Genomic DNA, 27,967 nt, shown 5'->3' with positions numbered 1-27,967 from the left:
TCCATCCCCCTCTCACTTCATACATACATTGGTAGGCTTTCTGTATATGCTAAAGTTAAACTTGTTTCCATCTCTATGAATCATGCAAACCAAAAGTGATGAAATATCATTCTTTTATATTTTTACGAAAATGGTGATAGAATGTACTAAATTATTAAGTAAAGGGAGAAATGTTTGTAAGTATTTATATGTTGGCCAAACAAAGAGAAAATCATTTACATAGTTAGACCAAATTGCATTAGAAGGTAAGGTATCCTTTAGTAACTTTGTTTCAAAGAGTTCCATGTAAACCCTACTTAGTACAGGTGAGTTACCAATTGCCATACCAAATTTTTGAGCATAATATTTTCCATTGGGTTGAAATACGCTGTCTTTTATATACAATGATATGAATTCAATAAAAAAAGACTTTCAAACAGGGAAATTAATATTGTCCAAAACTTCAGTTGAATATTCTAAGAGGTCATCAACTGGAACTTTGTAAACATAAATGAAACATCAAACTAATTGCCTTACATTACTGATCAAATAATTTCACTGCTTCCAGTAGCATACTTCTCACACCATATAATCCTAACACTTTCCACAAAGCATCTCTATCAACCCTGTCATATGCCTTCTCCAGATCCATAAGAAATGTTACATGCAAATCCCTCTGATTTTCTAAATATTTCCCATATACATTCTTCAAAGCAAATACATAATCCACACAGCCTCTGTTACTTCTGAAGCCACACTGCTCTTCCCCAATCTCATGCTCTGTACATGCTTTCACCCTCTCAATCATTACCCTCCCATACAATTTTCCAGAAATTCTTTACAAACTTATGTCTCTGTAGTTTGAAAACTCATCTTTATCCCTTTTACCTTTGTGAAATGGCATTGTACATGCATTCCGCAAATTCTCAGACCCTCCACTGTAATGAATACATATGCTGAATATTCTCACCATCCAATCAACAACACAGTCACCCCTTTCTTAACAAATTCAACTGTAATACCATCTAAACCCGCCCCTTGCTGGATCATCTTTCGGTAGGCTTTAACCACTTCATCTCTCTTAACCAAACTACTCTCCCTGACTCTCTCCCTTCACACACCACCAAAACCAAAACATCCTACATTTGCTATTCTGTCTTCAAACACATTCAACAAACCTTGTAAATACTCACTCCATCTCCCTCTTACTTCATTACTAACTATTATCTCACTCCACCCCCCTCAACCCACGAACCCACCCACCCCACTGATGTTCCCATTCGTTCTCGTGTCGTTTGCAGGCTATCTATCTCCTTCCAAAACATCGTTTTATTCTCCCTAAAATTTAATGATGCTTTCTCTCCCCAACTCTCCTTTGCCATCTTTTTCAACCCTTGCACCTTCTTCTTGACCTCCTACCGCTTTCTTTCATATATCTCCCAGTTATTTGGACTCCTTCCTTGTAAGCATCGTCCAAACGCCTCTCTTTTCTCTTTCACTAGTAACTTTACTTCTTACTCCCACCACTCATTACTCTTTCTAATCTGCCCATCTCCCACCTTTCTCATGCCGCAGGCATCTTTTGCACATGCCATCACTGCTTCGCTAAATACATACCATTCCTCATCCACTTCCCTCTCGTCATTTGCTCTCACCTTTTGCCATTCTACACTCAATCTCTCCTGGTACTTCCTCACACAAGTGTGCCTTCCAAGCTCACTTACTCTCACTACTCTCTTCTCCCCAACAATCTCTCTTCCTTTTCGAAAACCTTTACAAATCTTCACCTTTGCCCACACAAGATAGTGATCAGACATCCCTCCAGCTGCCCCTCTCAGCACATTGACGTTCAAAAGTCTCTCTTTTACATGCTTATCGATTAATACGTAATCCAGTAATGCTCTTTGACCATCTTTCCTACTTACATACGTATACTTATGTATATCTCTATTTTTATACTAGGTTTTCCCAATCACCAGTCTTCTGTCAGCACACAAAACCACAACTCTTCACCATTTCCATTCCCAACACTGAATACCTAATGCACGCTAACTATACCCTCAACTGCCACGTTACTCACCTTTGCATTCAAATCACCCATCACTAATACCCGGTCTTGTGCACCAAAGCTGCTGTCACACTCACTCAGCTGCTACCAAAACACTTGCCTCTTATGACATTTCTTCTCATGACCAGCTGCATAGGCGATAGATATCACCCATCTCTCTATATCCACTTTCAGTTTTGCCCATGCCAACCTACAATTTGCTTTCTTACACTCTATCGTACACTCCCACAACTTCTGTTTCAGGGAACTCCTTCCTTAGTTTCTGTTCTCTCACCAACCTCTGACTTTACTCCGAAGACTTCTCCAAGCCATTCTTCCCCTTTACGCTTGAGCTTCGTTACACACAGAGCCAGAACATCCCTGTTTCTTTCCTCAAACATACTACTTTTCTCTCCTTTTTTCTCATCTTGATTACATCCACACACATTCAGATACCCCAGTCTAAGGCTTTGAGGAGGATGAGCACTCACCGCTCGACTCCTTCGTCTGTTTACCGTTTTAGAAATTGATATACAAGAAGGGGAGCGTTTCCAGTACCCCCGCTCCCTCCCTCTTTAGTTACTTTTTATGGCACGGGAGAAATACGTGTGTGTGTGTGTGTGTGTGTGTGTGTGTATGTGTTTATGTGTGTGTATGTGTGTGTGTGTGTGTGTGTGTGTGTGTGTGTGTGTGTGTGTGTGTGTGTGTGTGTGTGTGTGTGTGTGTGTGTGCAATGGTGGTGTGTGACAGGAAATTGTGATTAACGTTAGTATAACAAAAGTGATTTTCTAATCTTATTAGTTTCACTAAATACCTTATTCTAAGTTCTGATGAACCTCTTAATATTCTCACTAACATAAATACATTTTTTTTCATTTTTTTAAGAAGCCAATACTTCCACCGAGACCAGTCTTTCATGTCGCATCACCTCCACCACCAAACTCATCTTCTGCATCAGGTCCCCAGCCATTCCTCTAATATCATTTGAAAGCTCCAATGGAATGTCTTTCCGCATCTCTAGATCCTTCATGCAGGCTGCCTCTCCACCTTCTGTTTCTATCTTGACAAACTTATCACATACCGTACCTTCTACCTAGACAGACAGTGATAAAGACTCTCAGAGTTGGGCTTTTCTAATGATTTTTCCACACCACCATATTCCCTCATCCATCTTTATCAGTCTCCCAGTCCGAGGGCTGCAGGAGCCGACCAGAGAGTCCAGTTTCTATCAATCCTCCTAATTTCAGATATAATGCACAAGGCATACGTCTCTACTCGTAATATTTCAACCTATACTTACCTCTGTTAGTGGTGTTTTGCATCCATATATCAGAGTTGGGACAACTGCTGCTTCATACATTTTCCTCGTACTTTCTGCGCTTATCAATTTCTGCCTATTTACCAGCGTTGAAGTTCAGCATCCTCACTACCGTCCTTGATATACTGTGCCCCAGATATCAAAATTCATCCACAATATCCAGTTCCTCACCAGGCAAACTGCCTCTACACAATGATCACCAAGTCTTTTCAAAACCTAACGTCATATTTATATTTCCTTCTACTTCCAGCATCTTTCCCTTCCATACATTACCGACCTGGCTCTGTCCAGCCTCTCCCTTGATCATGCTAACACTAGAACATCAACTGTATCTCACCGTCACTGATCAAGGTTAAACATGATACACTGTATAGAGAGGACTGCATCCACTCTTGTGGGAGAAATTCGTCTATAACTGGAATGAAAACAATCAAACACATGTAACAAAGATCTTAGATCATACAAGATACATTCGTGTAAATAGAAATATTGCGAAACAAAAATAGTAAATAGCTTCAACTTATATAACCAAATTGTACATGAGGCAAGTGTTTAGCCTCGCTAAGTTCATCATGATAATAATTTTTTGTTATGTGGACACTCGCATACCGTCTACAGTATAGACGAGGATAAAGGTAAAATCACGGTAGATGTGTTACAAGTTGAAGCTGCGGCAGAAAGCAGGCCGTAGGTCGTAGTTCAATGTGACCAGCGAGGGATGGGTAGCGCTCGCCTGTGGCCATGGTCGGGCCAGACCGCACTGGTGAAGCATAGCAACTGTTACCTGCAGGTTCCCAGTACTGACCTCCTCTTTGATTTGCCAGTAACTACACGTGCTGGGTGACTGATACTGACTACACACAAACCGTGTAAAGCAAGCAATATTCTTCCTTTTCTTTACAAAAATAGAAAATGAAATAAAACTCAGTAGTATACACTTGTTTGAGGCTATACTCGAGTAAAAACTGGTAGTGTAATCCTCCACATAGTAAACAGAATGATGGAACGGTATATCTAGACTATATGAAATATGTGGGCCTTAGAGTTTAGGTATTAATGAATGATACAAGAAAACAGTTAGAACACATAAATCATTTGTTTATTATGATGTAAATGGATGAACTAACACATGTCTGGGTTGGCAGAATTGCTAACGTGCACATTTGAGATATTCTTCACTTCTTATTAATTTGATTTATTAAAAAATTCTCCAAAAGGTAAAAATACGCAACTGTATATCTAAGCTAAATAATGATATATCAGTATTATACGAATAGTTATATTCGTTCCCTTTATCAATATTGAAATACTCTTCCATTTATTGTGTGTTTTACTAGATTGATCTTAGCTTTACAATAACTGTGCAGAGTGATCTAAGGTAACTCACAATGTCTTACATGTAAAATGTATGAGAAATTCTGAATGTATTTTCTCAACAGATCTTGCTATATGAAAGCTGTAGAAGTCGGTTTGAACATATGTTTCTACAGTATTTATATGAAGGAGTTCATCATTAAGCTCGTCTGAGGTGCCATGCTTCATGTGTGGCATCAGCGTCTCCCTCATGGATGGCTTTAGTTCTGGTTATTATCAGCAGTTGTAGAGATCATTGCTCCGGTGATCAAGTTATTCTGACGTCATGCACTGACGAGTTCCACATGTGTAACACCTCGAAACCCAGGAGGAGTAGACTCACACTGTGACCACAGAGCAGCACCACAAACATTCCCTGAAGTACAAGGTCTGAGGTTGACAAGGATGGACACTTAAGACTTTACACGAGATGGAATCGTAAGGTTTTATACGGGATAGTATCATAAGACTTTAAACGGGATGGAATCATAAGGCTTTACAAGGGATGGTGTCATAAGGCTTTACACGGGATGGTATCATAAGGCTTTACAAGGGACGGTGTCATAAGACTTTACACGGGATGGTATCATAAGACTTTACAGGGGATGGAACCATAAGACTTTACACTGGATGGTATCATAAGAGTTTACAGGGGATGGAATCATAAGACTTTACAGGGGACGGAATCATAAGACTTTACAGGGGATGGAACCATAAGGCTTTACAGGGGATGGTATCATAAGACTTTACAGGAGATGGAACCATAAGGCTTTACACAGGATGGTATCATAAGACTTTACACGGGACGGTATCATAAAACTTTACACGGGATGGACTCATAACACTTTACAGGAGATGAAATCATAAGGCTTTACACGGGATGGTATCATAGGAGTTTGCACGGGATGGAATCATAAGACTTTCCAGGGAATGGAATCATAAGACTTTACACACGATGGTATCATTAGGCTTTACACGGGATGGTGTCATAAGGCTTTACACGGGATGGTATCTCAAAACTTTACAGGGGATAGTATCATAAGGCTTTACTGAGGGTAGCATCATAAGGCTTTAGAGGGAATGGTATCATAATATCATAATGCTTTACAGGGGATGACGTATAAGGCTTTGATAGGGCGATATCATAAGGTTTTATATGAATGATATCATAAGGCTTTACAAGGGATGATTGCATAAGGCTTTTAATGGACGATATCATAAAGCTTTACAAAGGATGGCATCATAAGGCTTTACAGGGAATGGTATCAAAAGCCTCTAGAGAGGATGATATCATAAGACTTTAAAAGGACGATATCATAAGGCTTTGAAGGGTATGATATCATAAGGCTTTAAAAGGACTTTATCATAAAGTTTTAAAAGGGATGGTATCATATGACTTTTCAGGGGACGGTATCATAAGGCTTTACAAAGAATGGTATCATAAGGCTTTACAAGGGATGGCATCATAAAACTTTACCAGGGATGGTATCATAAGACTTTACAGTTAATGGTATCATAAGACTTTACAGTTAATGGTATCATAAGGCTTTACGAGGATGGTATCATAAGACTTTACAGAGGACAGTATCATAAGGCTTGACAAGGATGGTACCATAAGACTTTACGGGGGATGGTATCATAAGGTTTTACAGGGGATATTATCATAAGGCTTTACAGTGGATGGTATCAAAAGGCTTTACAGAGGATAGTATCATAACGCTTTGCAGATGATATCATAAAGCCCTATAAAGGATAGTATCATAGGGGTTTTAAAAGAGATAAATCATAAAACTCTACAAGGGTATCATAAGGCTTTACAGGAGATAATATTGCAAGGCTTTATATGGGATGTTATCACCAGGCTCTTCAAAAGATAGTATCATAGGGTTTTACAAGGGATGATATCAAAAGGTTTTACAATGGGTAATATCATGAGGCTTCACAAGGGATCAGATTATAAGACTTTACAAAGGACGGTCTAGGGATTTTACCAGTACTATATTACAAGACTTTACAAAGAAAAATATCATGAACTTTTACAGGTGATGATATCATAATGTTGTACAAGCAACACTATCGTTATTATGCATTAGCATTTCACAACAAATTTTGTAATAAGTCTTTACGAAGGATGACTTCAAAATAAGTTTTACAAGGGATACAAAAACAGATCTTATACCATAAACAACAGTCCTAAATACAAGGATGCAGGTCAAATGGTACTTTCTTGTGTAGGGTTAATTATGGAGACGGTACGAAGGTACGATACCCAGAGATTGTAGACAGATAGTGAGGTGTTGACAGCAATCTTGGTTGGTGGGTAAGAACAAGACGTAGAGTTAGGCATGTAGGCCTCCGTCCAATGATCGTAGAGTCCTGTCTGCGTTACAAACTTAATTCTGTAAAAGTATTAGTATCGACTTTCGTAACACTTTAAAGGTAATGTTGCTATTTATAAGTATACATGTTATGAGAGGAATGTGAGTAAGCCGACATATAATAAGCCCTTTACATCAAAGTTTGGTAAGTATTGAAACTATAAGGCAGGTGTTATAAGGCTCTTATGCAAATCAATGTGAGAATGTCAAAATATGTAAGTGACTATACAGTTTAAAGATTGCAAGGTGGCAAAGCATTATAGGGTAATCTCTGTAAGGCTTGTTGATTATAAGACATTAAGACACTCAATAGGATGGGAAACTTTTGGTATGGAGTGAAGTTCCCCCTAGAGCCAACACTTACTTTTCACTTATAACGGGAACCAGAGGACTGTCCTTTGGACCAACCATACCCGACATGAAGGGCATAAACCTCTCCTTGGAAGTGTAGAAGTCACAACGTCCTGAGGGAAACAGAAATATTTTGAAATAACTTTCTCCTGAGTCCATTGCAAAAATTGCAATTTAGTAATTTAACTAATGATGAAATTGATATCTGTAAGGGTCTAGTGTATGCCAGTTTGTCAAAACCAATGGAACCTAATTGCCCTTAAATGATTTATAAGAGCTATTAACATCTTCAAAAAGGACTAGAATATACATATTACTAAAGCAGAAAAGGCTAACACCGTTGTGATTATCGACAAAACTAATTATCTATCAAAAATGAATGATCTTTTGAATGATGACATAACATATTCCAAACTCAGTAAGAATCCCCTAGCAGTTAGTTCCCATTTCAATAAAGAACTGAAGTTGTAGTTGAAATGTAATGGTTCTCGCATAAAAAGTTTGTTATCTTTGTCCCCTTCATTGCCATATATGTATGTACTTATCAAAACACATAAACAGAATTTTCCAGCAAGACCTATAGTGGGTTCAGTAGGCTCCATCACATATAAATTGTCAAAATAGTTAGTTTCATTATCAAGCCCTTTGGTGGGTAAGATATTAAATTCTGATATCATGAACAATGTAGATTTCGTTAACAAACTTAAAAATCAATGTTAATTTTCATTTCAAACTTGTTAGCTTTGATGTTTCCTCACTTTTCACAAAAGTTCCAGTTGATGACCTTTTAGAATATCTATTTGATGTCTTGGATGATATTCATTTACCTATTTCAAAGTCTGTTTTCATTGAACTAATAAAATTGTGTATAAAAGACTGTGTATTTCAATCCAAGGAGATTATTATGCTAAAAAATTTGGTATGGCAATGGATAATTCTCCTTCACCTGTATTAAGTAATCTTTATATGCCCTTAAATGATTTATAAGAGCTATTAACATCTTGAAAAAGGACTAGAATATACATATTACTAAAGCAGATAAGGCTAACACCGTTGTGATTGTCGACAAAACTAATTATCTATCTTTTTTGAAAAAAATTTGCTAAAGGATATCTTAACTTATAATGCAGTTTGGTATAGGTATGTAGATGATGTTCTTTGTGTTTGGCCAACAAATAAGAATTTACTAACATTTCTCCCCTCACTTAACAATCTGGTTATCTTCCATCAAATTCACTGTAGAAAATTAAAATTATGGTATGTTACAATTTCTAAATTGCATGATCCATAGGCAAGGAAGCAAGTTTAATTTTAGCATATACAGAAAACCTATCAATGTATGCTCATATATCCATTATTACTCATCTCAACATGACAGAGTTAAAATATCAAAATTTCAATATATGTTTTTTAGGGCATTACGTATTTGCATTCCAGAGTTTATTGATGATGCGTTTAAGACAATATATTCTATTGGGTCTAAGTTAAAGTACCCTAGATATTTCATTGGTAAATCCCTTAAGTTGGCAAAAAAATTATGTTATAGAGTTGAGCCCAAACCTCCTATTGACACAAAGAATCTTTTAGTTGTCCCATTTGATAATGATTTTACTATAATTCCCATATTCCTTAAATCCTTTAATGTAAAGGTTGCCTTCAGCAGCAATAATACTATAAAGAATATCTTAATCAGGAACTCAAAAGAAAATTCTAATGGGTGCATCGATAAAGCGCCATGTAGAAATTTTGATAAGTTTGATGTTGGGACAGACTGGTAAGGACCTTTCTGCTAGACTAATGCAACATGAAGGTAGTATAAGAACGGTACAAGAATCAAATGCCTTGTTTAATCACGTTAAAAACTATGATCATTGTAATGACTGGAGTAATGACACCTCAGTTATTAACTCTAACTCCAGTACCTCGAGAAACATCATTGAATCTTCTAAGATTAAATACATAAAGAATTATAATCTTAATATTATTGATGGTCTATATGAATTGGATAATTACATTGTTTATAAAATTTCTAAACAATTCACCTACTTGTCCACATAATAGTTTATCATACGCTAGTTGTCTGTCGAGGACAATCGCATGTTTACCAAAAAGCGTCCTGGCTAAGTCTCTGTATTGTATATCTATTGAATGTTATATTTCTCTTTTGTGTCTCCCATGATGATGTGATTATTACATGAAACTGCAATTGGGAACTTATCGTGTTTCATTTTCCCTGTGGACTCACAGGAATATCTTGATCATGCGGGAGTGCTCATCCTCCTCGAAGGCTCAGATTGGGGTGTCTAAATGTGTGTGGATGTAACCAAGATGAGAAAAAAGGAGAGAGGTAGTATGTTTGAGGAAAGGAGCCTGGATGTTTTGGCCCTGAGTGAAACGAAGCTCAAGGGTAAAGGGGAAGAGTGGTTTGGAAATGTCTTGAGTGTAAAGTCAGGGGTTAGTGAGAGGACAAGTGAAAGGGAAGGAGTAGCACTACTCCTGGCACAGGAGTAGTGGGAGTTTCTGATAGTGTGTGAGAAAGTAAACTCTAGATTGATATGGGTAAAACTGAAAGTTAATGGAGTGAGATGGGTGATTATTGGTGCATATGCACCTGGGCATGAGAAGAAAGATCATGAGAGGCAAGTGTTTTGGGAGCAGCTGAGTATGTTAGTAGTTTTCATGCAAGAGACCGGGTTATAGTGATGGGTGTTTTGAATGCAAAGGTGAGTAATGAGGCAGTTGAGGGAATAATTGGTTTACAGTGCTGTAAATGGAAATGGTGAAGAGCTTGTAGATTTATGTGCTGAAAAAGGACTGTTGATTGAGAATACCTGGTTTAAAAAGAGAGATGTACATAAGTATACGTATGTAAGTAGGAGAGATGGCCAGAGAGCATCATTGGATTACGTGTTAATTAATAGGCGAGCTAAAGAGAGACTTTTGGATGTTAATGTGCTGAGAGGTGCAACTGGAGGGATGTCTGATCATTATCTTGTGGAGGCGAAGGTGAAGATTTGTACAGGCTTTCAGAAGAGAAGAGAGAATGTTAGGGTGAGAAGAGTGGTGAGAGTAAGTGCGCTTGGGAAGGAGACTTGTGTGAGGAAGTACCTGGAGACACTGAGTACAGAATGGAAAAAGGTGAGAACAAAGTAGGTAAGGAGAGTGGAGCAGGAATGGGATGTATTTAGGAAAGCAGTGATGGCTTGAGCAAAAGATGCTTGTGGCATGAGAAGCGTGGGAGGTGGGCAGATTGGAAATGACGGTTAGTGGAGAGATGAAGAAGGAAGATTATTAGTGAAAGAGAAGAGAGAGGCATTTGGGCGATTTTTGCAGGGAAATAATGCAAATGAGTGGGAGATGAATAAAGGAAAGAGGCAGGAGGTTAAGTAAAAGGTGCAAGAGGAGAAAAAGAGGACAAATGAGAGTTGGAGTGAGAGAGTATCATTAAATTTCAGGGAGAGTAAAAAGATGTTTTGGAAGGAGGTAAAGAAAGTGAGTAAGACAAGGGAGCAAATGGGAACTTCAGTGAAGGGGGCTAATGGGAAGGTGATAACAAGTAATGGTGATGTGAGAAGGATATGGAGTGATTATTTTGTAGGTTTATTGAATGTGTTTGATGATAAAGTGGCATATATAGGGTGTTTTGGTCGAGGTGGTGTGCAAAGTCAGAGGGTTAGGAAAAATGATTTGGTAAAGAGAGAAGAGGTAGTAAAAGCTTTGCGGAAGATGAAAGCCGGCAAGGCAGCGGGTTTGGATGATATCTATCGCAGTAAAATTTATTAAAAAAGAGGGTGACTGTATTGTTGACTGGTTGGTAAGGTTATTTAATGTATGTATGTCTCATGGTGAGATGCCTGAGGATTGGCGGAATACTTGTATAGTGACATTGTACGAAGGCAAAGGGGATAAAAGTGAGTGCCCAAATTATAGAGGTATAAGTTTGTTTAGTATTGGTGGGAAATTATAGGGGACCGTATTGACTGAGAGGGTGAAGGCATGTACAGAGCATCAGATTGGGGAGGAGCAGTGTTGTTTCAGAAGTGGAAGAGGATGTGTGGATGAGGTATTTGCTTTGAAGAATGTATGGGCGAAATACCTAGAAAAGCAAATGGATTTGTATGTGGCATTTATGGATCTGGAGAAGGCATATGATAGAGTTGATAGAGATGCTCTGTGGAAGGTATTAAGAATATATGGTGTAGGAGGCAAGTTGTTAGAAGTAGTGAAAAGTTTCATCGAGCAGGTAAGGCATGTGTATGTGTAGGAAGAGAGGGAAGTGATTGGTTCTCAGTGAATGTAGGTTTGCGGCAGGAGTGTGTGATGTCTCCGTGGTTGGTTAATTTGTTTATGGATGGGGTCATTAGGGAGGTAAATGCAAGACTTTTTGAAAGATGGGCAAGTATGCAGTCTGTCGTGGATGAGAGAGCTTGGGAAGTGAGTCAGTTGTCGTTCGCTGATGATATAGCGCTGGTGGCTGATTCGTGTGACCAACTGCAGAAGCTGGTGACTGAGTTTGGTAAAGTGTGTGAAAGAAAAAAGTTTAGAGTAAATGTGAATAAGAGGAAGGTTATTAAGTACGGTATGGTTGAGGGACAAGTCAATTAGAAGGTAAGTTTGAATGGACAAAAGCTGAAGGGAGTGAAGTGTTTTAGATATCTAGGAGTGGTTTTGGAAGCGGATGGAACCATGGAAGCGGAAGTGGATCATAGGGCGGGGGAGGGGGTGAAGATATATGTGTCAGAGGTCGAGGGAACGAGATGTGGGAGACCAAATTGGAGGTGGAAAGATGGAGTGAAAAAGATTTTGAGTGATCGGGGCCTGAACATGCAGGAGGGTGAAAGGCGTGCAAGGAATAGAGTGAATTGGAGCGATGTGGTATACCGGTGTCGAGGTGCTGTTGATGGACATGTGAAGCGTCTGGGGTAAACCATGGAAAGTTCTGTGGGACCTGGATGTGGAAAGGGAGCTGTTGTTTCGGTGCATTATTACATGACAGCTAGAGAGTGAGTGTGAACGAATGTGGCCTTTGTTGTCTTTTCCTAGCGTTACCTCGCGCACATTTGTCGGGAGGGGTTTGTTATTTGATGTGGAGCGGGTTGGCGATGGGAGTGAATAATGGCAGACAGTATGAATTATGAACATATGTAGATATGTATATGTCTGTGTATGTATATATATGTATACGTTGAGATGTATAGGTATGTATATTAGCGTGTGTGGACGTGTATGTATATACATGTGTATGTGGGTGGGTTGGGCAATTTTTCTTTCGTGTGTTTCCTTGCGCTATCTCGCTAACGCGGGAGACAGCGACAAAGCAAAATGAATAAATAGATGTACATATATATACTTATATATGTATAATTATATATGTATTTTCTATATATATAGGGAAAATGATTTGGTAAACAGAGAAGAGGTAGTAAAAGCTTTACGGAAGATGAAAGCCGGCAAGGCAGCAGGTTTGGATGGTATTGCAGTGGAAATTATTAAAATAGGGGGTTACTGTATTATTAACTGGTTGGTAAGGTTATTTAATGTATGTATGACTCATGGTGAGGTGCCTGAGGATTGGCGGAATGCGTGCATAGTGCCATTGTACAAAGGCAAAGGCGATAAGAGTGAGTGCTCAAATTACAGAGGTATAAGTTTGTTGAGTATTCCTGGTAAATTATATGGGAGGGTATTGATTGAGAGGGTGAAGGCATGTACAGAGCATCAGATTGGGGAAGAGCAGTGTGGTTTCAGAAGTGGTAGAGGATGTGTGGATCAGGTGTTTGCTTTGAAGAATGTATGTGAGAAATACTTAGAAAAGGAAATGGATTTGTATGTAGCATTTATGGATCTGGAGAAGGCATATGATAGAGTTGATAGAGATGGTCTGTGGAAGGTATTAAGAATATATGGTGTGGGAGGCAAGTTGTTAGAAGCAGTGAAAAGTTTTTATCGAGGATGTAAGGCATGTGTACGTGTAGGAAGAGAGGAGAGTGATTGGTTCTCAGTGAATATATGTTACCGGTAGGGGTGTGTGATGTCTCCATGGTTGTTTAATTTGTTTATGGATGGGGTTGTTAGGGAGGTGAATGCAATAGTTTTGGAAAGAGGGGCAAATATGAAGTCTGTTGGGGATGAGAGAGCTTGGGAAGTTAGTCAGTTTTTGTTCGGTGATGATACAGCGCTGGTGGCTGATTCATGTGAGAAACTGCAGAAGCTGGTGACTGAGTTTGGTAAAGTGTGTGAAAGAAGAAAGTTAAGAGTAAATGTGAATAAGAGCAAGGTAATTAGGTACAGTAGGGTTGAGGGTCAAGTCAATTGGGAGGTAAGTTTGAATGGAGAAAAACTGGAGGAAGTAAAGTGTTTTAGATATCTGGGAGTGGATCTGGCAGCGGATGGAACCATGGAAGCGTAATTGGGTCATAGGGTGGGGGAGGGGGCGAAAATCCTGGGAGCCTTGAAGAATGTGTGAAGTCGAGAACATTATCTCGGAAAGCAAAAATGGGTATGTTTGAAGGAATAGTGCTTCCAACAATGTTATATGGTTCCGAGGCTGGGCTATGGATAGAGTTGTGCGCAGGAGGATGGATGTGCTGGAAATGAGATGTTTGAGGACAATGTGTGGTGTGAGGTGGTTTGATCGAGTAAGTAACGGAAGGGTAAGAGAGATGTGTGGAAGTAAAAAGAGCGTGGCTGAGAGAGCAGAAGAGGGTGTTTTGAAATTGTTTGGGCACATGGAGAGAATGAGTGAGGAAAGATTGACCAAGAGGATATATGTATCTGAGGTGGAGGGATCGAGGAGAAGTGGGAGAACAAATTTGAGGTGGAAAGATGGAGCGAAAAAGATTTTGTGTGATCGGGGTCTAAACATGCAGGAGGGTGAAAGGAGGGCAAGGAATAGAGTGAATTGGATCGATGTGGTATACCGGGGTTGACGTGCTATCAGTGGATTGAATCAGGGCATGTGAAGGGTCTGGGTAAACCATGGAAAGTTGTGTGGGGCCTGGATGTGGGAAGGGAGCAGTGGTTTCGGGCATTATTGCATGACAGCTGGAGACTGAGTCTGAACGAATGGGGCCTTTGTTATCTTTTCCTAGCGCTACCTCGTATGTATATTTGCGTGTGTGGACGTATGTATATACATGTGTATGGGGGTGGGTTGGGCCATCTGTTTCGTCTGTTTCCTTGCGCTACCTCGAAAACGCGGGAGATAGCGACAAAGCAATATATACATATATATATATATATATATATATATATATATATATATATATATATATATATATATATATATATATATATATATATTAGGTACAGTAATGTTGAGGGTCAAGTCAATTGGGAGGTAAGTTTTAATGGAGAAAAACTGGAGGAAGTAAAGTGTTTTAGATATCTGGGAGTGGATCTGGCAGCGGATGGAACCATGGAAGCGGAAGTGAATCATACGGTGGGGGAGGGGGCGAGAATTCTGGAGCCTTGAAGAATGTTTGGAAGTCGAGAATATTATCTCGGAAAGCAAAAATGGGTATGTTTGAAGGAATAGTGGTTCCAACAATGTTCTATGGTTGCGAGGCGTAGGCTATGGAGAGAGTTGTGCGCAGGAGGGTGGATATGCTCGAAATGAGATGTTTGAGGACAATATGTGATGTGAGGTGGTTTGATCGAGTAAGTAATGTAAGGGTAAGAGAGATGTGTGGGAAATAAAAGAGTTTTTGTTGAGAGAGCAGAGGAGGGTGTGTTTAAATGATTTGGTCACATGTAGAGAATGAGTGAGGAATAAGGATTGACTATGAGGATATATGTGTCAAAGGTGGAGGGAGCGAGGAGAAGTGGGAGACCAAATTGGAGGTGGAAAGATGGAGTGAAAAAGATTTGAGTGATCGGAGCCTGAACATGCAGGAGGGTGAAAGGCGTGTAAGGAATAGAGTGAAAGGAACGATGTGTTATACCGGGGTCGACGTGGTGTAATAGTGTTGGATTGAGCCAGGGCATGTGAAGGGTCTGGGGTAAACCAGGGAGAGTTGTGTGGGGCCTTAATATGGAAAGGGAGCTGTGGTTTCGGTGCATTATTACATGACAGCTAGAGAATGAGTGTGAACGAATGTGGCCTTTATTGTCTTTTCCTAACGCTAGCTCGCACACATGAGGGGGAAGGGGGTTGTTATTACATGTGTGGCGAGGTGGCGGTGGGAATAAATAAAGGCAGACAATATGAATTATGTACATGTGTATATATGTATATGTCTCTGTGTGTATATATATGAATACATTGAGATGTATAGGTATGTATATTTACGTGTGTGGACGTGTATATATATACATGTGTATGTGGGTGGGTTGGGCCATTCTTTCGTCTGTTTCCTTGCGCTACCTCGCTAACGCGGGAGACAGCGACAAAGAAAATAAAACAAATTATAAATAAAGTATATATATATATTTTTTTTTTTGCTTTGTCGCTGTCTCCCGCGTTTGCGAGGTAGCGCAAGGAAACAGACGAAAGAAATGGCCCAACCCACCCCCATACACATGTATATACATACGTCCACACACGCAAATATACATACCTACACAGCTTTCCATGGTTTACCCCAGACGCTTCACATACCTTGATTCAATCCACTGACAGCACGTCAACCCCGGTATACCACATCGCTCCAATTCACTCTATTCCTTGCCCTCCTTTCACCCTCCTGCATGTTCAGGCCCCGATCACACAAAATCTTTTTCACTCCATCTCTCCACCTCCAATTTGGTCTCCCTCTTCTCCTCGTTCCCTCCACCTCCGACACATATATCCTCTTGGTCAATCTTTCCTCACTCATTCTCTCCATGTGCCAAAACCATTTCAAAACACCCTCTTCTGCTCTCTCAACCACGCTCTTTTTATTTCCACACATCTCTCTTACCCTTACGTTACTTACTCGATCAAACCACCTCACACCACACATTGTCCTCAAACATCTCATTTCTAGCACATCCACCCTCCTGCGCATAACTCTATCCATAGCCCACGCCTCGCAACCATAGAACATTGTTGGAACCAGTATTCCTTCAAACATACCCAATTTTGCTTTCGGAGATAATGTTCTCGACTTCCAAACATTCTTCAAGGCTCCCAGAATTTTCGCCCTCTCCCACACCCTATGATTCACTTCCGCTTCCATGGTTCCCTCCGGTGCCAGATCCACTCCCAGATATCTAAAACACTTTACTTCCTCCAGTTTTTCTCCATTCAAACTTACCTCCCAACTGACTTGACCCTCAAACCTACTGTACCTAATAACCTTGCTCTTATTCACATTTACTCTTAACTTTCTTCTTTCACATACTTTACCAAACTCACTCACCAGCTTCTGCAGTTTCTCACATGAATCAGCCACCAGCGCTGTATCATCAGCGAACAACAACTGACTCACTTCCCAAGCTCTCTGATCCACAACAGACTGCATACTTGCTCCTCTTTCCAAAACTCTTGCATCACCTCCCTAACAACCCCATCCATAAACAAATTAAACAACCATATATATATATATATATATATATATATATATATATATATATATATATATATATATATATATATATATATATATATATATATATATATATATATATATATATATATATATATATATATATATATATATATATATATATATACATATATATATATATATATATATATATATATATATATATATATATATATATATATATATATATATATATATATATATATATATATATATATATATATATATATATATATATATATATATATATATATATATATATATATATATATATATATATATATATGTATATATATATATATATATATATATATATATATATATATATATATATATATATATATATATATATATATATATATATATATATATATATATATATATATATATATATATATATATATATATATATATATATATTCCTATGAGTCCACGGGGAAAATGAAACACGAAAAGTTCTCAAGTGCACTTTCGTGTAATAATCACATCATCAGGGGAAACACAAGAGAGGAATATAACATTCAGTTGATATACATCGAAGAGACGAAGCTAGGACGCCATTTGGTAAACATGTTTACCAAATGGCGTCCTAGCTTCGTCTCTTCGATGTATATCAACTGAATGTTATATTCCTCTCTTGTGTTTCCCCTGATGATGTGATTATTACACGAAAGTGCACTTGGGAACTTTTCGTGTTTCATTTTCCCCGTGGACTCATAGGAATATCTTGATCACGCGCAAAATTGTGATCCTTTCCAATATGTACATATGTATATATAATAGGGTAGCGAGAATACTTCACACGTATTCCGCGGGTGTCATAGGAGGCAATTAAAGGGGATGGGAATAGTGGCTAGAAACCCTCCCCTCCTTGTATTCTAATTTTCTAAAAGGGGAAACAGAAGACCGAGTCATACAAGGAATGCTCATCCTCCTCGTCAGCTCAGATTGGGGTGTCTAAATCTGTGTAGATGTAACCAAGATGAGATAAAAGGAGAGATATGTAGTATGTTTGAGGAAAGAAACATTGATGTTTTAGCTCTAAGTGAAAGAAAGCTCGAGGGTAGGGGGGAAGAGTCGTTTGGTACTGTTTTGGGAGTAAAGTTAGTGAGAGGACAAGAGCAAAGGAAGGAGTAGCACTCCTGAAGCAAGAGTTGTGGGAATATGTGATAGAATGTAAGAAAGTAAACTCTAAATTGATATGGGTAAAATTGAAAGTGGATGGAGAGATGGGCGATTATTGGTACCTATTCACCTGGTAATGAGAAGAAAGATCATGAAAAGCAAGTATTTGGGGAGGAACTGAGTGAGTGTATTAGCAGCTTTGATGCACGAGACCGTGTTATAATGATGGGTGATTTGAATGTAAAGATTAGTAATGTGGTAGTAGAGGATATAATTGGTATACATAGGGTGTTCGGTGTTGTAAATGGGAATGGTGAAAAACTTTTGTATTTGTGTGCTGAAAAAGGACTGGTGATTTGGAATACCTGGTTTAAAAAGAAAGATATTGGATTATTGGATTGCATGATGATTGATAGGCGAGTAAAAGAGAAACTTTTGGACCTTAATATGCTGAAAGGCGCAGCTAAAGGGATGTGTGATCACTATCTTCTGGAGGCGAAGGTGAAGATTTGTAGAGGTTATCAGAAAAGAAGAGAGAATGTTGGGGTGAAGAGAGTGGTTAGCATAAGTGAGGTTGGAAAGATTTATGTGAGGAAATACCTAGAAAAATTAAGTGCAGAATGTCAAAAGGTGAAAACAAATCACGTAAGGGGAGTGAGGGAGGAATGAGATTATTTAGGGTAGCAGTGATATTTTGCGCAAAAGATGCACGTAGTATGAGAAAGGCGGGAGGGTGGCAGATTAGAAAGGGTAGTGAATGGATGGATAAAGAGGTAAGATTGTTTGTAAAAGAGAAGCGAGAGGCGTTTGGACGATTTTTGCAGGGATATAGTGCAAATGACTGGTATATGTATAAAAGAAAGTGGCAGGAGGTTAAGAGAAAGATAAAAGAGGTGAAAAAGAGGGGAAATGAGAATTGGGGTCAGAGAGTATATTAGATCTCAGGGAGAATAAGAAGATGTTCTGGAAGGAGCTAGATAAAGTGCGCAAGACAAGAGAACGAATGGGAACATCGGTGAAGGGGGCAAATGGGAAGTAATAACAAGTAGTGATGAAGTGAGAAGGAGATGGAATGAATATATTGAAGGTTTGTTGAATGTGTTTGATGATAGAGTTGCAGATATAGGGTGTTTTGGACGGTGGGGTGCAAAGTGAGAGGGTCAGGGATAATATTTTGGCGAACAGAGTAGAGGTAGTGAAAGCTTTGCGGAAGATGAAAGCCGGCAAGAAGGCAGATTTGGAGGGCATTGCAGTGGAATTTAAAGAGAAAAGAGGGTGACTGTGTTGTTGATTGCCTGGCAGCGATATTCAATGTATGTCTGGATGATGGGGAAGTACCTGAAGATTAGTGGAATGCATGTATAGTGTCACTGTACAAAGGAAAAGAGGATAAAGGTGAGTGTTCAAATTACATAGGCATAAGTTTGTCGAGTATTCCTAGGAAATTATATGTGAGGGTATCGGTAAAGAGGGTGGAGACATATACAGAGTATCAGATTGGGGAAGAGCATTGTGGTTTCAGAAGTGGCAGAGGATGTGTGGATCAGGTGTTTGTTTTGAATAGTGTATATGAGAAATATTTAGAAAAACAGATGGATTCGTATGTAGCATTTATGGATCTGGAGAAGGCATATGATAGGGCGGATAGAGATGATTTGTGGGAGATTTTAAGAGTATATGGAGCGGGAGGTAAGTTGCTAGATGCAGTGAAAGGCTTTTACCAAGGATGCAAGGCATGTCTACGAGTAAGAAGAGAGGAAAGTGATTGGTTCCCAGTGAAAGTCGTTTTGCGGCAGGGTTGTGTGATGTCTCCATGAATGTTTAATTTGTTTGTGGATGGGGTGGCTTGGGAGATGAATGCAAGAGTTTTTGACAGAGGGGCAAGTATGCAGTGTGTTGTGGATGAGAGGGCTTAGGAAGTGGGTCAGTTGTTGTTTGCTAATGACAGAGCGCTGGTGGCTGATTTGGGTGAGAAACTGCGAAAGTTGGTAACTGAGTTTGGCAAAGCGTGTGAAAGAAGAAAGTTGCGAGAAAATGTGAATACGAGCAAAATTATTAGGTTCAGTATGGTTGACGAACATGTTACCTGGGAAGTAAGTTTGAATGGATAGAGAAAGGAGGAAGTGCAGTGTTTTAGACATCTGGGAGGAGACTTAGCAGTGGTTGGAACCATGGAAGCGGAGGTGAGTCAGAGGATGGGGGAAGGAGCGAAGATTCTGGGGGCGTTGAAAAATATGTGGGAGGCGAGAATGTTATCTCGGAGAGTAAAAATGGGTATGTTTGAAGGAATAGTGGTTCCAATGATGTTATATGGTTGCGAGGCATGGGCTAAAGATAGGGTTGTGCAGAGGCGGGTGGATGTGTTGGAATTGAAATATATGAGGACAATATGTGGCGTGAGGTGGTTTGATCGAGTAAGTAATGAAAGGGTAAGGGAGATGTGTGGTAATAAAAAGAATATGGGTCAGAGAGGAGAAAAAGGTTTATTGAAATGGTTTGTACACATGGAGATAAAGAGTGAGCAAATATTTACAAAGAGAATATATGTGTCACAAGTGGAGGGAAGAAGCGGGAGACCAAATTGGAGGTGAAAGAATAATGAAAAAGATTTTGAGCGATTGGGGCCTGAACCTACAGGAAGGTGAAAGTCGTGCAAGGAACGGAGTTTACTGGATCGTTGTGGTATATCGGGATTGACGTGCTGTCAGTAGACTCAATCGGGGCATATGAAAAGTCTGGGGCAAACCAGAGAAAGGTTTTTGGAGCCTGGTTGTGGAAGGGGAGCTGAGGTTTCGGTGCATTACACATGACAGCTAGAGACTGAGTGTAAACGAATATGGTTTTTTTTTACTGTTCCTGGCGCTGCCTCGCTGGAGGGGAGGAGGGAGGGGGAGGGGGGAGGGAGGGGGGGTAATACTATATCGTGTGTGGAGGGGTGGCGACGAGAATGGATGAAGGAAGCAAGTATGGATATACACAAGTTTATATATGTATATATCTGTGTATATATATGTGTGTGTGTGTATAGTAGAAATGTATATGTATGTATATGAGCGTGTGTGGGAGTTTATGTATATGCATGTGTATTTGGGTGGGTTGGGCCATTCCTCGTCTGTTTCTTGCGCTACCTCGTTAACGCTGGAGACGGCGGTTAAGTATAATAAAAATACATAGATATACATTCAAAAAGGTAATGACTATGTTGTTGATGGGCTTGCATGGATATTCAATGTATGTATGGTTCGTGGCGAAGTGTCTGAGTATTGGCGGAATGCATGCATAGTGCCATTGTACATTGGCAAAGGGGATAGAAGTAAGTATTAAATTACAGAGGTATAAGTTTATCGAGTATTCCCGGGAAATTAGATGGGAGGTATTGATTGAGAGGGTGAAGGCGTGTACAAAGCATCAAATTGGGGAAGAGCAATGAGGCTTCAAAAGTGGTAGAGGATGTGTGGATCAGGTGTTTGCTTTGAAAAATGTATGCGAAAAATACTAAGAAAAACAAATGGATTTGTATGTAGCTTTTATGAATCTAGAGAAAGTGTATGGTAGATTTGATAGAGATGCTCTGTGGAAGGTATTAAGAGTATACGATGTGAGAGGTAATTTGCTGGAAGCAGTGAAAAGTTTTTATCAATGATGTAAGGTATGTGTACGAGTAGGAGGAGAAGAAAGTGATTGGTTCCCAGTGAATGTCGATTTGCGGCTGAGGTGAGTAATGTCTCCATAGTTGGTTGTTAGGGAGGTGAATGCAACAGTTTTGGAGAGAAAGTCAACTATGCAGTCTGTTGTGGATGAGAGGGCTTGGAAAGTGAGACAATTGTTGTTCGCTGATATACATCGCTGGTGGAAGACTCGGGTGAGAAACTACAGAAGTTGGTGACTGAGTTTGGTAATGTGTGAAAAAAAGAAAGCTGAGAGTAAATGTGAATAAGAGTAAGGTTATTAGATACAATAGGGTTAAGGGACAAGTTAATTGGGAGGTAAGTTTGAATAGATAAAAACTGGAGGAAGTAAAGTGTGTTAGATATCTGGGAGTAGATTTAGCAGCAGATAGAGCCATGGAGGCGGAAGTGAGTCACAGGGTGGGGAAAGGGGCAAAGGTACTGGGAGTGTTAAAGAATGAGTGGAAGGAGAGACCGTTATCTCGGAGAGCAAGTATGGGTATGTTTGAAGAAATAGTGGTTCCAACAATGTTATATGGTTACGAGGCAGATAAGGCATGTGTGGAGGAGGGTGGATATGTTGGATATGAAATGTTTGAGGACAATATGTGGTGTGAGGTGGTTTGTTCGAGGAACAAATGAAAGGGTAACAGAGATGTGGGGTAATAAAAGAGTCTGGTTGGGAGAGCAGAAGAAGGTGTTTTGAGATGGTTTGGCCACATGGAGAGAACGCGTGAGGAAAGATTGACAAAGGATATATATGTCAGACAAGGAGGGAAAGAGAAGTGGGAGATCAAATTGGATACAGTAAAAGTGGTTATTAGCGGTCCGGGGCCTAAACACGCAGAAAGGTGAAAGGTCTGCAAGGAATAGAGAGAATTAGAACGATCTGGCGTACCAAGGTCGATGAGCTGTCAATGGATTGGACCACGGGATTTGAAAGTTCAGTGGGGCCTGGATGTGGAAAGGGAGCTGTGGTTTCAGTGCATTATACATGGCAGCTAGAGAGTAAGTGTGAACGAATATAGCCGTTGTTGTCTTTTCCAAGCACGACCTCGCGCGCATGCAGGGGAGGGGGTTGTCATGTCATGTGTAGTTCGGTGGCACCGGGAATGTATATGGGCAGCAAGTATGAATTATGTACATGTTTATATATGCATATGTCTGTACATATATATATATATATGGAAAAAGGTGAGAACAATGGAAGTAAGGGGAGTCGGGGAGGAATGGGATGTATTTAGGGAATCAGTGATGGATTGCGCAAAAGATGCTTGTGGCATGAGAAGAGTGGGAGGTGGGCTGTTTAGAAAGGGTAGTGAGTGGTGGGATGAAGAAGTAAGAGTATTAGTGAAAGAGAAGAGAGAGGCATTTGGACGATTTTTGCAGGGAAAAAATGCAATTGAGTGGGAGAAGTATAAAAGAAAGAGACAGGAGGTCAAGAGAAAGGTGCAAGAGGTGAAAAAAAGGGCAAATGAGAGTTGGGGTGAGAGACTATCAGTAAATTTTAGGGAGAATAAAAAGATGTTCTGGAAGGAGGTAAATAGGGTGCGTAAGACAAGGGAGCAAATGGGAACTTCAGTGAAGGGCGTAAATGGGGAGGTGATAACAAGTAGCGGTGATGTGAGAAGGAGATGGAATGAGTATTTTGAAGGTTTGTTGAATGTGTCTGATGACAGAGTGGCAGATATAGGGTGTTTTGGTCGAGGTGGTGTGCAAAGTGAGAGGGTTAGGGAAAATGATTTGGTAAACAGAGAAGAGGTAGTAAAAGCTTTGCGGAAGATGAAAGCCGGCAAGGCAGCAGGTTTGGATGGTATTGCAGTGGAATTTATTAAGAAAGGGGGTGACTGTATTGTTGACTGGTTGGTAAGGTTATTTAATGTATGTATGACTCATGGTGAGGTGCCTGAGGATTGGCGGAATGCGTGCATAGTGCCATTGTACAAAGGCAAAGGGGAAAAGAGTGAGTGCTCAAATTACAGAGGTATAAGTTTGTTGAGTATTCCTGGTAAATTATATGGGAGGGTATTGATTGAGAGGGTGAAGGCATGTACAGAGCATCAGATTGGGGAAGAGCAGTGCGGTTTCAGAAGTGGTAGAGGATGTGTGGATCAGGTGTTTGCTTTGAAGAATGTATGTGAGAAATACTTAGAAAAGCAAATGGATTTGTATGTAGCATTTATGGATCTGGAGAAGGCATATGATAGAGTTGATAGAGATGCTCTGTGGAAGGTATTAAGAATATATGGTGTGGGAGGCAAGTTGTTAGAAGCAGTGAAAAGTTTTTATCGAGGATGTAAGGCATGTGTACGTGTAGGAAGAGAGGAAAGTGATTGGTTCTCAGTGAATGTAGGTTTGCGGCAGGGGTGTGTGATGTCTCCATGGTTGTTTAATTTGTTTATGGATGGGGTTGTAAGGGAGGTAAATGCAAGAGTCCTGGAAAGAGGGGCAAGTATGAAGTCTGTTGGGGATGAGAGAGCTTGGGAAGTGAGTCAATTGTTGTTCGCTGATGATACAGCGCTGGTGGCTGATTCATGTGAGAAACTGCAGAAGCTGGTGACTGAGTTTGGTAAAGTGTGTGGAAGAAGAAAGTTGAGAGTAAATGTGAATAAGAGCAAGGTTATTAGGTACAGTAGGGGTGAGGGTCAAGTCAATTGGGAGGTGAGTTTGAATGGAGAAAAACTGGAGGAAGTGAAGTGTTTTAGATATCTGGGAGTGGATCTGTCAGCGGATGGAACCATGGAAGCGGAAGTGGATCATAGGGTGGGGGAGGGGGCGAAAATTTTGGGAGCCTTGAAAAATGTGTGGAAGTCGAGAACATTATCTCGGAAAGCAAAAATGGGTATGTTTGAGGGAATAGTGGTTCCAACAATGCTGTATGGTTGCGAGGCGTGGGCTATGGATAGAGATGTGCGCAGGAGGATGGATGTGCTGGAAATGAGATGTTTGAGGACAATGTGTGGTGTGAGGTGGTTTGATCGAGTAAGTAACGTAAGGGTAAGAGAGATGTGTGGAAATAAAAAGAGCGTGGTCGAGAGAGCAGAAGAGGGTGTTTTGAAATGGTTTGGGCACATGGAGAGAATGAGTGAGGAGAGATTGACCAAGAGGATATATGTGTCGGAGGTGGAGGGAACGAGGAGAAGAGGGAGACCAAATTGGAGGTGGAAAGATGGAGTGAAAAAGATTTTGTGTGATCGGGGCCTGAACATGCAGGAGGGTGAAAGGAGGGCAAGAAATAGAGTGAATTGGAGTCATGTGGTATACAGGGGTTGACGTGCTGTCAGTGGATTGAAGCAAGGCATGTGAAGCGTCTGGGGTAAACCATGGAAAGCTGTGTAGGTATGTATATTTGCGTGTGTGGACGTGTGTATGTACATGTGTATGGGGGGGGGGTTGGGCCATTTCTTTCGTCTGTTTCCTTGCGCTACCTCGCAAACGCGGGAGACAGCGACAAAGTATAAAAAAAAAAAAAAAAAAAAAAATATATATATATATATATATATATATATATATATATATATATATATATATATATATATATATATATATATATATATATATATATATATATTTTTTTTTTTTTTATACCTCGTTGCTGTCTCCCGCGTTTGCGAGGTAGCGCAAGGAAACAGACGAAAGAAATGGCCCAACCCCCCCATACACATGTACATACACACGTCCACACACGCAAATATACATACCTACACAGCTTTCCATGGTTTACCCCGGACGCTTCACATGCCTTAATTCAATCCACTGACAGCACGTCAACCCCTGTATACCACATCGCTCCAATTCACTCTATTCCTTGCCCTCCTTTCACCCTCCTGCATGTTCAGGCCCCGATCACACAAAATCCTTTTCACTCCATCTTTCCACCTCCAATTTGGTCTCCCTCTTCTCCTCGTTCCCTCCACCTCCGACACATATATCCTCTTGGTCAATCTTTCCTCACTCATTCTCTCCATGTGCCCAAACCATTTCAAAACACCCTCTTCTGCTCTCTCAACCACGCTCTTTTTATTTCCACACATCTCTCTTACCCTTACGTTACTTACTCGATCAAACCACCTCACACCACACATTGTCCTCAAACATCTCATTTCCAGCACATCCATCCTCCTGCGAACAACTCTATCCATAGCCCACGCCTCGCAACCATACAACATTGTTGGAACCACTATTCCTTCAAACATACCCATTTTTGCTTTCCGGGATAATGTTCTCGACTTCCACACATTTTTCAAGGCTCCCAAAATTTTCGCCCCCTCCCCCACCCTATGATCCACTTCCGCTTCCATGGTTCCATCCGCTGACAGATCCACTCCCAGATATCTAAAACACTTCACTTCCTCCAGTTTTTCTCCATTCAAACTCACCTCCCAATTGACTTGACCCTCAACCCTACTGTACCTAATAACCTTGCTCTTATTCACATTTACTCTTAACTTTCTTCTTCCACACACTTTACCAAACTCCGTCACCAGCTTCTGCAGTTTCTCACATGAATCAGCCACCAGCGCTGTATCATCAGCGAACAACAACTGACTCACTTCACAAGCTCTCTCATCCCCAACAGACTTCATACTTGACCCTCTTTCCAAAACTCTTGCATTTACCTCCCTAACAACCCCATCCATAAACAAATTAAACAACCATGGAGACATCACACACCCCTACCGCAAACCTACATTCACTGAGAACCAATCACTTTCCTCTCTTCCTACATGTACATATGCCTTACATCCTCGATAAAAACTTTTCACTGCTTCTAACAACTTGCCTCCCACACCATATATTCTTAATACCTTCCACAGAGCATCTCTATCAACTCTATCATATGCCTTCTCCAGATCCATAAATGCTACATACAAATCCATTTGCATTTCTAAGTATTTCTCACATATATATATATATATATATATATATATATATATATATATATATATATATATATATATATATATATATATATATATATATATATATATATCCCTGGGGATAGGGGATTAAGAATACTTCCCACGTAATCCCTGCGTGTCGTAGAAGGCGACTAAAAGGGGAGGGAGCGGGGGGGCTGGAAATCCTCCCGTCTCGTTTTTTTTTTTTTTTTTTTTTTTTTTTTTTTCCAAAAGAAGGAACAGAGGGGGCCAGGTTAGGATATTCCGAAAAAGGCCCAGTCCTCTGTTCTTAACGCTACCTCGCTAATGCGGGAAATGGCGAATAGTTTGAAAAAAAAAAAAAAAAAAAATATATATATATATATATATATATATATATATATATATATATATATATATATATATATATATATATATATATATTCATTTGTTTTTTATATTTACTTTGCTTTGTCGCTGTCTCCCGCGTTTGCGAGGTAGCGCAAGGAAACAGACGAAAGAAATGGCCCAACACACCCCCATACACATGTGTATACATACACGTCCACACATACAAACATACATACCTATACATCTCATGTACACATATATATACACACACAGACACATACATATATACCCATGCACACAATTCACACTGTCTGCCTTTATTCATTCCCATCGCCACCTCGTCACACATGGAATACCATCCCCCTCCCCCCTCATGTGTGCGAGGTACCGCTAGGAAAAGACAACAGGCCCCATTCGTTCACACTCAGTCTCCAGCTGTCATGCAACAATACCCGAAACCACAGCTCCCTTTCCACATCCAGGCCCCACACAACTTTCCATGGTTTACCCCAGACGCTTCATATGCCCTGATTCAATCCACTGACAGCACGTCAACCCAGGTATACCACATCGATCCAATTCACTCTATTGATTGCCCGCCTTTCACCCTCCTGCATGTTCAGGCCCCGATCACACAAAATCTTTTTCACTCCATCTTTTCACCTCCAATTTGGTCACCCACTTCTCCTCGTTCCCTCCACCTCCGACACATATATCCTCTTGATCAATCTTTCCTCACTCATTCTCTCTATGTGCCCAGACCATTTCAAAACACCTTCTTCTGCTCTATCAACCACGCTCTTTTTATTTCCACACATCTCTCTTACCCTTACATTACTTACTCGATCAAACCACCTTACACCACACATTGTCCTCAAACATCTCAATTTCCAGCACATCCACCCTCCTGCGCACATCTCTATTAATAGCCTACGCCTCTCAACCATACAACATTGTTAGAACCACTATTCCTTCAAACATACCCATTTT

The 27,967-nt window shown here is 40.1% G+C and overlaps 2 protein-coding genes across 2 annotated transcripts in view; both read right to left on the bottom strand.

The window, feature by feature from the left end:
* LOC139753933 (glutamate receptor ionotropic, delta-1-like) overlaps positions 1-4,087 on the bottom strand; it is a 212,331-nt gene extending 208,244 nt beyond the window's left edge. The window contains exons 1-2 of the mRNA XM_071670892.1: positions 4,004-4,087; positions 2,922-3,119 (exon numbers count right to left, since the gene is read on the bottom strand). Coding sequence (XP_071526993.1) covers positions 2,922-3,119; positions 4,004-4,087 — 282 coding nt within the window. The remainder of the gene's footprint in view (positions 1-2,921; positions 3,120-4,003) is intronic.
* A 344-nt stretch (positions 4,088-4,431) lies between these two features.
* The window catches only part of LOC139753932 (probable glutamate receptor), a 116,635-nt gene continuing 93,099 nt past the window's right edge, over positions 4,432-27,967 (bottom strand). The window contains exons 11-13 of the mRNA XM_071670891.1: positions 7,440-7,539; positions 6,967-7,096; positions 4,432-5,073 (exon numbers count right to left, since the gene is read on the bottom strand). Coding sequence (XP_071526992.1) covers positions 4,966-5,073; positions 6,967-7,096; positions 7,440-7,539 — 338 coding nt within the window. The 3' untranslated portion in view covers positions 4,432-4,965. The remainder of the gene's footprint in view (positions 5,074-6,966; positions 7,097-7,439; positions 7,540-27,967) is intronic.

The sequence above is a fragment of the Panulirus ornatus genome, chromosome 16 (assembly GCF_036320965.1).
Source record: "Panulirus ornatus isolate Po-2019 chromosome 16, ASM3632096v1, whole genome shotgun sequence".
In the NCBI taxonomy this organism is placed as follows: domain Eukaryota; kingdom Metazoa; phylum Arthropoda; class Malacostraca; order Decapoda; family Palinuridae; genus Panulirus; species Panulirus ornatus.
Note: the sequence above shows the minus strand (reverse complement) of the source record. Positions and strands in the feature narration are given on the sequence as shown.